Here is a 13,631-nt window from a genome sequence, read left to right as displayed (position 1 = left end):
TAACTATATAACCTAAATATTTAACCTCTGTGGCAAACAATTGACACTTCTTGGGTTTGAGCTTCAGACCCGCCTCAATAATTCGATCCAAAACTTCTGCTAATCTTTCGATGTGCTCTTCGACTGTAGCAGCAAACACGATGATGTCATCAAGATATATTAAACATGTTCTCCAATGAAGGCCTGACAACACTCTTTCCATAAGTCTTTCAAACGTAGCTGGACTATTGGAAAGCCCCATCGGCATAACTTTGAACTGATAAAGACCAAAAGGAGTAGAAAATGCTGTCTTTTCACGATCTTCAGGTTTGAGAGACACTTGGAAAAACTCACTCATGAGGATATAAACACGACAGCCATATAACACCTTCAGTATTAGGTCTAATCACCACACTCTCTTTGGCTTTAACTCTATAAAGTCCATGTCCTCCCTTTATAAAACATTGGATTTCACATCCTTTATAATACAGCACTCTACAAGACATGTCTAGCACCATCTCATTTTCGATCAGAAAATCCAGACCAAGAATCACATCTGCTTCCATTTTAACTACCGCACATTTCACGTCCATGGAGATTGTTCCAACTGTTACCATAAAGGTTGCTTTACCTTGTATTTCCATAGGTGTCCCATCAGCTTGGATCACTTTTACTTTTACTGGACTCAATTCTGGCTGGTAAGGAAGCTTTTTATAATATTCTATGGATATCATTGTAAGACTAGCACCTGTGTCAATGAGATGTTCTGTCTGCAACCCTTCCATTGTACCATCTACATACAGTCCATTTGCAAAAGGTGTAGCAAATCCAACTGTTCGAATCGAATCAGCATTGGTCTCTTCTTCGGATAACAAACTATTAACAGTCGCCTTCTGATACGTGCTTGGCGACGATCTTACTGGACATGATGATGCGTAATGACCTTTCTCCATACAAGACCAACAAGTAATTGATGATAGTGGAGGTCGTGAAGGAGTTTGCTGATCCGTAGATCTACTCTTTATTCTTAAATCTTTTAACATTTCTTCTCCTTTTCAATTGTCTGATCTCTTCTCTGTTTGAATCATCTTGCTGCTTTTCTTCCAAGGCTTTCTCATTCTTCTGTTGCTTTGTCCTATCTTGCTTTGAGTTTCTCTTGTAGTCATCTCTATCCTTAGTAGAAGATATCTGAAATGCAATCTTCCCCCGCCTATTCATATCGGCTCTTTCAATAGCCTCCAACACTTGAACACTTCCAAGATTCTCCATAAAATGATCTAATGCTAAGGTTTCGCGCATCTCTGTTGTCGCTTGAGGGTAAGCTAAATTCACAAGACGTCTGACAGCTTGAGCAAACTCAGGCAACGTCTCCATTGGTTGTCTTTTACGTAACTCTACTTTAAAAATTTCTGTCAACTGCGGTGGTGAAAATCTCTGCCTTAATGCCTCTACTAAAGCTCCATATTCCTGTAATGTGTAGGGGTTTACTGTGCCAAGTAATTCTTGGGCAGGCCCTACCAGGCTCACAGCTAAAAACTCTGCCTTTTCTCTATTATTCCATCTGTTTATTCTAGCAGAAACTTCAAACTGTATCAAATGATCTTCCAAACTTGAACAGCCATCATATTTATTTGGCATACTAATGGGTTTTCTTCCATAGTTGTATTGTGGTTGGTCAATTCTTCTGTCATAGTCTTGATAGGGTCGACGATCTTTAACTGCATAAGCATTCTGAGAACCTAAATCTGAACATGCTGTGGCTGGTACCGTTCCAGCGGGAGTCGATGTCCATTTTGTCTGTAGTCTTGGTTGAACAAAATTGTTCATTTCAGTTTCATTTTCTCTTACATCTGGGCTACTTAAACCGGAGTGCACTGAACCATGTTGTCCAATCAATGATGTTCTGTCATTGGTATAATAAGCACTTGCCTGTCTGGAATTTGATGTATCATCATTTGTTTCTGTGTCCTCAAAGGAAACACTTCGTCTCGGTGTATTCCTCTGTCCATTCTGAATATTGCTCAGAGATGATTCACTGAATAATGGCGGTGTGATTTCGTTGTCGACGAAGTCAGGTTTCTGCGTCTGTCGTCTTTGCATGAACTCTAAATACGAAGATGAATAAGATGTATTGTGTCTGCTTCCAGCTTCACTTATAAGCTCTTCTAATCTATGTATGTCTTGTTCATACGATGACTTTAAACTTTGAAGCTCCTCTTCCAAATTCCTGATCGATGTCATCCTTCTCACACCAAAATTCATAGGGATTTCAATGAATAAATTCCACTCCAGCCAAAAATTTATAAATTATATATATCTCTCTATATCCTTAGTGTTACCCGCAGACACCAAGATATAGGACAAAGAGACATATATAATTCACAATTGACAACAAAATATACTTTATTCAACAAAGTTGAGTACCCGCCGAGCGGAAACGGGTATCGGTACAGTAGATAAGGATACTAACACCTAGTATCTTTCATTCAAAATCTCCCTAATCTCCTCTTACTATGTAAGCCTCTCTACTTACATAGGGAACCTGTTCCTTCAGACTTCTGTGTTCTGGAGTCTCAGTGTTTCTGTGAATTCAAATGACAGAGTTCCTCGAATGAAAGGTTGGTTGGTTGGTAGATGACAAGTTAACGTTCGCTTCCAGCGGATGCTGATATCGCAAACTAGGTAGTTGTTGGTAGTCGTAGTAGTTGGTAGTTGGATTGGATCAAATTGGATTATTCGGTGTTGTTGGTTTGGTTGTTGATTCTTCGTTAGATCTGGTCGGGTCGACATGAAAGCTAATGACTTGTAGCATATTGTGAACATATAATAAAATGGAAATAAATACAACCCATGCTTGGCCCACTTATCTAAAGGTGAATTTCAACATAATTATCTCCCTTTAGTGAAAAATACAGTAAAACTGAGTATAAGGGAACCTAGCTGAATTAAACATTAAAATATAACAAAATAAGATAAAAATGAAATAAAAGGACAAATTGACCAAGACCAACCAATCCTGGAAATCGGAGTAGGTAATTAACAAATGAGAAATGGTCACACAGATACATGGCGCAGGCTCGCATTCATGTCATAAACAATATAATTACATAACTGAGAGAGACAACCATGGTAAGCATCGAGAAGGTTAGTGCCATCGGTGTCCATTAATATACGTATAATCATAGAACATGTCCCGCAACATCCATACTTACCATCTCGACCTAACGTCTCGCCAATGGTTCGCCAGACATTTTCTTTCTTCATCTGGTCCTTAAAGTCTGACCCGGTTGTCACGTACAAACACTTAAATTTTTCAAACTCAATTATCAACCTCTTATCTGTGTTTTCAACGTTGTCCATGTCTGTAGAAAAGATCCGACACAGTTGAACTTTGGAAAATGTTACGCCGTGTTATACGGCGTGTCTCGCTGGCGTTGTAAGTATAAATCGATGCGCTGAAGAACGCCATTAAACGCCGTCTCCCAGCGTATAAAACTGTTTAACAGGTCCGTTCACACCAAAAACATCACACGGAACGCGACGTCGAAAAAAAAAAACGCGCGTTCAACGCCGCGAAAATAAGATCAATGGATAATCAATAAGAGGCTAAGACCAGAGACGCGCGTTAAGAAATGACGCGCGTTCAACGCCGCGTTGTCGCCTGAAATAACATCTGTAGTTATTGAGCGCGTTTTGCGCTGCGTCTTTTCTCCCTGTGCATGCTCAGTGCAAGTTGGCACGCCACGTGTTTGAGCCACTGTTCAGAGCCATGCCGAAAGCTTCGACAAAAGAAAGGCGATCTTCACCTCATAAGCGGGCAGAGAATGATGCTGAGCAAGGAGACAATGACTTGAATGAACTTTTGATTCTCGAGATCGAGAAAAATCCAATTTTGTACGATAAAACCAGGGCAGATTATAAACGAATAGATTTTAAAGAAGTTGTTTGGTCTTCAATTGGACGACACATTAGAATTGAGGGTAATATTCTAATTTTGTATATGAGTCTTTATTTATTCTATTAAGTCAACTAAAAGGTTACGATGCCAAGTGAAAATGCAGTTGGTCGACTATTGGGACCCATGCATAGGCCTATACCGATTTGAAGGCCTACATGTAGGCCTATAGTCCCTCTATTCCAACAACAGGCCTGGTACTGGACGCATCAGATTAGTACGGAGGGGAAATGCCTCATCTCCTATCATCACATGAGGCATAGGTTCTGCAGTTTCAGGCCGGGCCTCGTCTTCAGGGATGTCCAGGTTGTCGTTCAAGAGCTTCTTGCCTAGCGGACTTGCTTTGAAAATATCCCCATCACTATTCGAACCGTATGCACCGACATCAATAACGCTCAAACAATACTTGTAGTCAACTAGAGCCATCAAAACGACAGAACATGTTTTAGGAGTTAGGAGGTGCTGTGATAAGGACATGCTTGCCATCAAGAGCGCCTAGACAGTTTGGGAACTGCCAACGTTGTGTAAATCCTGTTGCTATTTCAGTCCACGCTTGTCGGTTGGGTTTTGGCATATACAAGGGTTGCAGCCTCCTCCAAATGGTATCACACGTTTCTCCTACAACAGACGAAACTGTAGATTTTCCGACACGATAGCTGAATGAGATCGCCAGTTGACAGGAACCTGCAACGACAAAAGCACATAAGATTTACTGGTAGTTTATTCGTAATGTTTAAATTATACCATTGTTTAATTCAAATTCCGTTTTTTCAGTTAATGAAGTAAAAGAAAAGTGGAAGAGCAACCGGGATGCCTTTGTACGATGTCGACAGAAATCCAAGACCAAAAGTGGACAGAAGGCAAAAGAAGTCAAGCCATACAAATATGCCCATCTGCTCGAATTCCTGATCCCAACTGGGGGAGAACGTCAGTAAGTAGTCTCAAAGATCTATATTTATTAATCTTATCACAATATTCAAACATTCAAACTCAATATTCAAACTATATATGATCTTCCTTTTCTTCAGAACAAGCGGTAACCTGAGAGCAACCCCCGAGGCGGAGATATACTTCGTCTGAAGATGAGAGTGGGAGTGATGATGTTTCCACTATCCAACCTAAAACAGCACCTTCCTCCAAAGCTACACAAGGTCCATCTAAAGATTCACCTTGCAGGCCTCAACTCCCAAACCCCCCAGCGATACACCAAGGCTGAAGGAACGAACGAAGTGGAGGCTGCTATAGTAGATTATCTTAAAGCAAAGAAGGAACCCGTTCCCGCTCCGAAGAAGGAAGAACCCAGCTCCGACTCTACCTCCCTATTTCTGTATTCCATGGCATCCAGCATCAGGAGGCTCCCCCCAAAGGCACAGGCCGAGGTTAGATTTTCCATCCACAAAATCGTCCATCACGATGCAGAAATGGAGCATATCTATTCTCGAACCCCAGGTGAACACCTCAGACCGACTCAGGAGTCCCGCTACACCCAACCGAACACCAGTGCCTACAATCAGACATGTCAAGCCTATGGAATGGCATCGGAAAAACTTGCATATGACCACGGCCACATGCCTCGAAGTGAGACACCAGCTTCCATCTCAAGTCAGCACAGCTTTGAGTCTGATACAGCATACACGTTCACTCAACTATATTAGAGAAGCTGAAGCCTGCTAAAGAACTAGTAGGCCAACTGTTGACTACAGAAAACTGTGTAGTAAACACTAAATTTCGACTTTTCTTTGTGGATGTAATCAGTAGCCTATACATGTAGGTAATCAGTGTTCTTCACATCTGTAATTATATTAGACACGTCAGGCCTAGTAGGCCTCTGGTTGACTGCAGAAAATTTCTACTTTTATTTACGTTTATTTCGATTTATATCCACAGGGGTCGTGGAAAGCCAAATAGGCATCATCTAGGCCTACTTTAAGCAGTAAATTTGTAGAGCTTATGACTAGCTGTTAATAAAGAATGAAATTATTATGCTTTGACATTCCGAAGTTCCTTTACCTTAGACAAATGGCCAGCCGTTCCCTTGTTGTAATTACCTCGCGGTAATTAGTGTCGGACTTCTGCATATCGGCTTCCATGAGACCAAGCACGTGCTCAAAATGCCATGAGGTCATTCTGAAGTACTGCAAGAATTTGTCTTCGTAGTTGTGCAGACTTTTAACCAAGTGATGATATTCGCCGAACTTCTTTCTTTTTTTAAAAATATCATAGACCCAAATCGAACGCTGTCCTTTTTCTGTTCTTAAAGTAGACATAAAATGCCAAAACATCGCCAATGTCATCTGCATCCGCCATCTTGTAATCTTGTGATTCCTCAACGCAGCGTTTCACGCTGTGTGTGTTATCCCCGTCATGAGCGAAAAACGCGGCGTTCAACGCGGCGTTTAACGCTGTGTTGAACGCGCGTTTTTGGTGTGAACGGTACTTAGAAGAATAAACCCAGCCTTACTTGATAACGTTACCTGTATGTGCTTCTAAACGTAGCATGTAATAAAACTAAAAGTAGTATATCCATATAACTTGTGGTCTTAATACTTAATACCTATGTCACTCAATTTTAATTTCTTGCTATAGATATTGAAAACTGGTAGTGTCAAGAATGTCATTGCAATGTGAGCGCCCATAATGTCAATTAGTACGTGTTACATTATTTTATGTCACAATGTTTTTCTTACCATTTTATTAAAAGTTACATTTAAAGATATTTTTCATTCTACTATCCGTTATGTAAATTAACTATGTATTTATTTTATTATTCGAGTCTGGGGTTTGTATGTGCGTCTAATGTAATTTCATTGTATAATACAAACGTGTAATAGGGCATGAGTTGCACCCCTTATTTAATCAATAATTTCTTTTACAAAAAACTTGTCCCCATCGGTAAAAATTCAGACAAAACACTTCCCCTTAGGTTTTTATTATGTCTAAAACCCCTCGGGATGCGAAATTTCAAATATCGTAAAAAACCTTCGGCCGTGTATTATTTTATACATAATCAACTTTTCAATACTATAGATAACAACACGAGCAAAACCTATGGGGCACTCTTGTCCACTCTAACTGTCGGTGTGATATAACCATTATCAAATAAATATTATCCATTTTGTGGATTATTCGAAAGCCGACATTTACAGTGTACATTTCAGTAAATTTAATATTTATATACCACATCTGAATTGGATCAGTGATCACTGAACAGTGATCCTATTGGCCAAGTAGATTCAGGTTCACATTTCACTGATTTCAGTTAAGATTATAGTTTTGAATGTGGAGTGAAGTAGGGCATAACTTTCTTATTTTCTTGTACAAAAAATCATTATTGTGTCAAGGTCAATTATCGGAATTTTGTGGAAACATGTCAGATTCTAGAGAATCTGGAGGGCGGACCTCGTATGCGAAAACAAAATATAGCACAAAAGGGACAAGTTCGTCATTTTTGGGTAGTTTATCTGAGTCTTGAATATATATAAATAGTCACCAGAAGTGCTATAAATGTACGAATATCACACCATTCCTTCAAAAATAGCTCAAACTAGAAATTTATTTTCTAAATAGCAGTGTCTCAAGGAAAAACGATTCGTCTTTTTAACTCTCAAACACAGATAATTCTCGACACACATGGATTTAAAGCTTCATTTTTCGACGGTGAGCTGTGAATTATGTGTAATTTCCCGTGTTGGGCTTCTATATGTTATTCTACTATGTCGATATGTTGACTCGTCATATCTATTATTGTTATCTTGATATAGTTGAGTCTTGTTTCGTTCAGTTTTGTTCTCTTCTCTTCCATAACCATGACCAAAGTCAGCCTCGGCTGCTGATTGCCTTCGACGTCTTTCTCCGGTTTCCTTTTCATGTTTTAGCTGATCGGCTATCTTTTTATGTCTCAGCCTATCTGGATCTTCCACGTTTATAATATGTGCTGCTTTCTGATTCTTTTTTGATTTGGTTCTACTGATGATATCATCGTTATCTTTGTCTTCGGTTTTCGTATCACTCCGTTGGTTTCTACTGTTATTTCGTGTAGAAGCTGATGATGATAAATTCGGACGTGTACTTGTTTTAGGGGCGCTTACTCTGCTGAGACGAGTAGGGAGGGGAGTTAAATCTGATTCACATGGGACAGAAGCAATACTGTCTGAGCCCTCTTGGTTTTGATCATACGGTGGTGGTGGAGATGTACTGCGATTATTTACGTTTTCTCGAAACTCTTGGTTTAGAGTTGATTCTTCGGAATCTAAATATCCTGGTAGAGCACTACTCCTTTGCCTCGAGGCGTATTCAGCTCTAGATTTATTATGCAGGTATGCCAACTCTGCTATTGATATCTCTCTGAAAGTAAAAGGTTGAAAGAAAAAGTTTTTTATTGTTCCTTATCATATTTACAGCAAACGCGTAAGAATATGATGAATATGCATTCATTACGAAGATTGTTTTCATATTTCTGCTCGTAAATTAATGTGAGTATTTAATCTGAAACTTAGCAACAACTAAGTACTGTTAGGGAAAGATAACTTGATTTCTTATAAATAGAACAATACCTGCTAGGATGTATAGAATTTAGTCGTCGCAGTCGATTTCTCCTGGTGGAGTTATCTTCCATTATATCCATATCCTGAAACCATACATACATACATACAAGGAACATTAAAAGAAGTTCAAGAGATTTTCTAGCCTATGATTGTGTATCGGCGACACCCTGTGGATTTAAATATCGCAATTAAGATTTCTCATCAAAGGTCTGCGGTTTTTCTTTTTCAAAAAAGTCAAAGGGTAATCACAATTTCGGATGAATTGTGCAAGTGGAAGATAAGGGTGTCCCAAATTTGCATGGATCACTTAAGTCTTTTTCTAAGGTGACGATATAAAACACACAGTTTTAGTAGAATTTCTAGAATCACAGATTGGAAATTAGAATTGCGCAAATTGATGCTATCATTGTCCCCGATACACATACAAAATTTACAAAACCGCTAAAATACCCCCTTTAAAGTAAAAGTAGAAATGATATCTTATTTACTAATATTCAAAGAAACAAAACACATGAAAAAAGCCTTTGTTTGCGACATTAATTATAGAGGAGTGAAGTAAGCATAAACAGTAGTACTTGAAAATCATGTCAGACCTGTTTTTTGTTGTACCATACATAAATACAACTAATTATAACAGCGATGATAATTACAAATAACAGTGAACCGAACGCTATAGATACTATCAACGTCATTTCCCATGATAAAGATAAACCTAGAATGAATGGAAGTATATGAATTTTCTAAAAATATCCTATATATGGCCGAAAGGCCGTAAAATCTAGAGGATAAGGGAATTGGAGGCTATCGGAAACTAACGAATTTCAGATGAATTGTGAAAATAATTTCCACTTTGAAATAAAACGACCTTACAGGTCGGAGGGATTTGCCATGACCCAATGGCCCTCAATCTAAATACGCCACTGATATCAGGATGATCCTAAATATGTTTCCAATGAAAACCAAAACAATTAGACAGGATCCTAGATAAGGTAACATACGTCCACTGACAACTTTATTCAAATTAGAATAGTTGTGCAGAACAGCAGCCATCACGAGCATGACCTTATGTCTACATTTCTATTACTATTTCTGTGACTTCATGAGTTTTCAAGGGCAAAAAAGGGACAAAGTTTGATTAGAATGAGAAAAAACCTATGTAATGTAGGTACCAGCCAAACACCAATTAAGAAAAATAATATGTGATTCCAATCTGAATATAGTACATGATTCAAAGAACATGGTCAATAACTCAAATATTTTTTATGTTATAAAGATACACTCTTGGTCAATTAAAACATTCCATCCAATACTGTCTATTCCCGTACCCTCCAGACTGCTAATAATCTGAACGCATTTGGTACAATAAGAACAATAACACATACTAAATATTTCATCTTTGGTGATCATAAAACAAAAACAATCCACCAAGTTTCGCCGAAAAACCGTCCATAATTAGCCGTGTGGTAATAAGACAATAAAAAGCAGAGAAGGCACCACAATGATAATACTCACCCAAAACACATTTTGGTAGCATCAAAGTAATTAACAAACAGTTCTTCCAAAATATCATTATGTCCAAACTAGTGCCTGTTTTAATACCTTACGTTTTGAAGTATAACTGATTTTGGGGGAAAAACAACTGAAATTCGATAACCCCATTTTGGGGTCTTTTTAGTTTAGATATTTTGTACGTACGATATCTTAATCACTATCATTAAGATATCAGTTAATCTTTGAGAATATGATTCTATATAATTATCATTTGTATCTAGTACTTAAATCTTCTTACAGTTTTAAAGTGTTGTTTGCAATATCACCAAATTATGGCGGATTACTATCCACATCAATTAATAATTTGAAATAAAACCCCTATCGAATAGCACAGAAATCAATATACATATATTAAAATAATGTTAAAAATTCTTTTTTCTAATAATCTTCTTCTGCATTTATATCTAACAGGTTATGTACTGTAGCCGAGTTCTGCGTTAGACCACCGTCACACAGGTCCGCCACCATTTGCGATTTTTTAAATCGCAATATCGTTACATGTCGAAAATATATCTTTGCTGTGCATTGTAAATAAAATAATAGCACAAAAACCACAATGAAACAGAAAAATAAAATATTCATACAAGAGTAAATGATGTCCGAAAATATTATCACGGTAGAATAATTGGGAATAGACAAAACCTACTTGTTTGTTATATCGGGTGACCCAAAAAACACGTCCAAAAGTTCGACGGGTAGTATCTCAGCTGTTTGTAAACTGATCTCTTTCAAAATTCTCACAGATATACTTCAATATGTCGCTGTTCAAACCTGAAAATATGACTACCAATCGCAATCGTTTTTCCATCCTGAGATACCAACAAAAAGGGGTCCCATCGCATATATGGCAAGGTGTCTCATCGCATTTCTGGAGGGGGCTACACAATTCACAAGAAAGACTGGCCGCGCCAATCCCTAGACTGTAATCCAATGGATTCGGGATTCTCGTAAGGAAATTGGGTTTGGTAAGATAGTCGCTTCTTGGAAGTAGAACTTTTAGATGAAAACACATTGAAATAGGTATGTTGCCTTGATACTGCATTATTTGACATCCTATGTTGTGTGGGTTGGACAACGAAATCTTGATGTATATCTTTGAGAATTTAAGTAACCAGTTTACCAACAGCTGAGATACAACCTGTTGAACGTTGGAACGTTATTTTTGAAACACCCGATGTACTGAACAAATAAAGAAACTTCACGAAGGATTGTATGAGTGTCTGTCATCACAATATCATATCACGTGATTTTCACAGATATAGATGAAGAAAGTCAGTACCTGGTGTGTCCACCTTGTGCGTTGATAACGGCTCGACTTCTTCTGCAAATGGAATGGACCAAGGGTTTACAAACGCCATTGTCTAATACTGACAACGCAATAGAATCATGAATTACACGTCGCAGCAGGATGGCAAAACCGCTGCCACAACGTTTCCATTTACAACTTCATCGTTGCCTTACAACGATCCGCTTGTATCGATCCGCTTGTATCTTACACGACACTTCTACGCTTTCGATGACCTTAAACATTCTTTCTATTTTAATGTAGAGGACTGGTAGTACTAAAGAACCCTATAATAGTGATGGTGTTGAGATATATTCATATTTATATTCATCAATAGTGAATAACAGTCGTGGTTGGTGCGCAGTGGGCATTTAACATTGTCGTATAGGTCGAGGAATGTTGGCGACTGATTTCGAATTATTAAAGCGAATTTTCCTGGCGTTTTCTTCACGTTTCCGGTGTGACGGTAACGCCGTAAGATCGCAAATAGTCGCAATCCGGTATGTCGGGACATTTATTAATTACACCTTTCTTAAATATTGGTCATGCCACTCATACCACAGCATCGTAACGTGGAGTTATAGACAAAAATTTATCTTCAATCAATTATTCTTTCAACTGTATATCTTTTAACTGGAGTAAATACTATTACTACGCGATAAATTGTGGACAGCTTACTGTAGTCAAGTTTACGTACACACAGGGAACTTTAACTTACCAAATATTTCAAGGACCTTTTCATCGTGAGATTTGAAGCTTTCATTTAACGTCAATTGATATATCGTTACCTGAGAACCAGACTGTTCTTTGTCTACTTTTGTGAAAAATTGAGTTAACATATCAAATGTAGATAAGAGCTCATGTTCTATGTCCATGCCAAATTTAAGACAAAATTTTCAACTCTACAAACCCACTTTTTTAAAAAACAAAATTAGGCCCTTAGTGTTCTATTTATCTTTTTTTTTTTTTTTTTTTTTAGAACATAATGGTTCTAATCCTTTTTTGAAGGTCATAGTTCATACAAATGAAATGAAATGAAATTCATTTAGGAGAGAAGCTACAAGTTGAACATTTAGAACTTCTTGTATTCCACTTAAATTCAGATAAGTATATTTTTTAATGGATTGTTATTACATTATATGAATGAAAATATATGCTTTGAGCATTTAATTGGCTTTAAACAACTTCTGGGTGTCAATTAATGGATATAGAACAGTCCGGTTCTCAGAATTTTCAACCTTTTCAATCTCCAACCCAAATCATGTTTTACCACTAAATGGGGGCTTACTAGATAGAAAATTAATGATATTTAGTAAATTTAGACCAGTAATAACAATTATGCAAAGTTTTGCTAAGTTCCCAATGAAATGCTAAAACGATTTGTGACATTGAAACTTTGAACTCAATTTTCTCAAAAACCACTTTTGTGAATATAGAACAGTCTGGTTCTCGGGTGACGATATCATTATCGCCACTTCAGCTATTATTCATAGAAATATCATAAATTTCATTCAAAGTTGTATATATGGTTGAATTATTCAGATTATTATAAATTTAATAGAACATAATTTGAAGACTATAGCACGAATTAAATTTTTGAAATAAAAAATTCAAAGAAACCAATAATGTAATTTGAAAGTGATACACGAATGTCCATTGAATGTGTATACATGTTGGACTTGTATGCCTATCGTATAGACTCTATTCCTCTGTCTCTATTCCAGCCTCAGAAATAATAAGCCCTGTTAAATGAGGACATTCCTGATCTCCGCAGTAAGGTTTTAAACCTATTTAAATACCTTGAATCTGCAAAACCCAGATATATTTGAAAAGATGAATATCTTTGTACTTCAATCATTTCATCATTTTCTCCCTACATCATTTATGTCTCAGGTTCCATTTTTGGGCGAAACTGATCTAGCATCGGCCATTTAAAACTGCGTGCGCGGCGAAAAGTTCAAAGGTCACAGATTCATTAAATAATAACAAAACGAGAGTTACGGTGATGCCTAAGACTAATTTGCAATCTTCTTGAAGGTTATTCAATATTATATTAGAGAAAACGTATCTTTGTAGGTGTAGAAAATCCCAACTTAACAGGTTCTTTTTCTTCTGACTACTGCAGCTGACAAATTTCAAAATATCCATCAGAGACTGGAATAGAGGCAGATGTTTCGGACTAAGTATCGTACTCTATCAATCAACGACAACGCGGTACAATACACACAACGTGGTGTGTTGTTTCACAATATATTGATTCTTGCATTATGTTGGCTCGGAAGTCGCATAAGCCATGAAGGCTAAACTCTTTTCTCTA

At 37.5% G+C, this 13,631-nt stretch overlaps 3 protein-coding genes across 3 annotated transcripts; 1 reads left to right on the top strand and 2 right to left on the bottom strand.

Annotated features, from left to right (window-relative positions):
* Positions 1-993: 993 nt before the first annotated feature.
* LOTGIDRAFT_170325 (hypothetical protein) lies at positions 994-2,220 on the bottom strand (the record flags this gene model as incomplete). Its single annotated transcript, XM_009068969.1, has 1 exon — positions 994-2,220. One exon carries the CDS (start codon positions 2,218-2,220, stop codon positions 994-996), a length of 1,227 nt encoding a protein of 408 aa, XP_009067217.1.
* A 1,528-nt stretch (positions 2,221-3,748) lies between these two features.
* LOTGIDRAFT_170324 (hypothetical protein) lies at positions 3,749-5,014 on the top strand (the record flags this gene model as incomplete). The annotated part of the gene is made up of 3 exons (XM_009068968.1): positions 3,749-3,959; positions 4,709-4,865; positions 4,963-5,014. 3 exons carry the CDS (start codon positions 3,749-3,751, stop codon positions 5,012-5,014), a joined length of 420 nt encoding a protein of 139 aa, XP_009067216.1.
* Positions 5,015-7,578: 2,564 nt separating this feature from the next.
* On the bottom strand, positions 7,579-11,387 carry LOTGIDRAFT_170323 (hypothetical protein; the record flags this gene model as incomplete). Its single annotated transcript, XM_009068967.1, has 4 exons — positions 7,579-8,278; positions 8,488-8,561; positions 9,072-9,190; positions 11,309-11,387. The coding sequence occupies 4 exons, from the start codon at positions 11,385-11,387 to the stop codon at positions 7,579-7,581; spliced, it is 972 nt and encodes a 323-aa protein (XP_009067215.1).
* Positions 11,388-13,631: the final 2,244 nt, after the last annotated feature.

This window comes from Lottia gigantea (assembly GCF_000327385.1).
Source record: "Lottia gigantea unplaced genomic scaffold LOTGIsca_97, whole genome shotgun sequence".
Lineage (NCBI taxonomy): Eukaryota > Metazoa > Mollusca > Gastropoda > Lottiidae > Lottia > Lottia gigantea.
The sequence above is the reverse complement of the archived record's forward strand: the minus strand, read 5'-3'. Positions and strand labels throughout refer to the sequence as shown.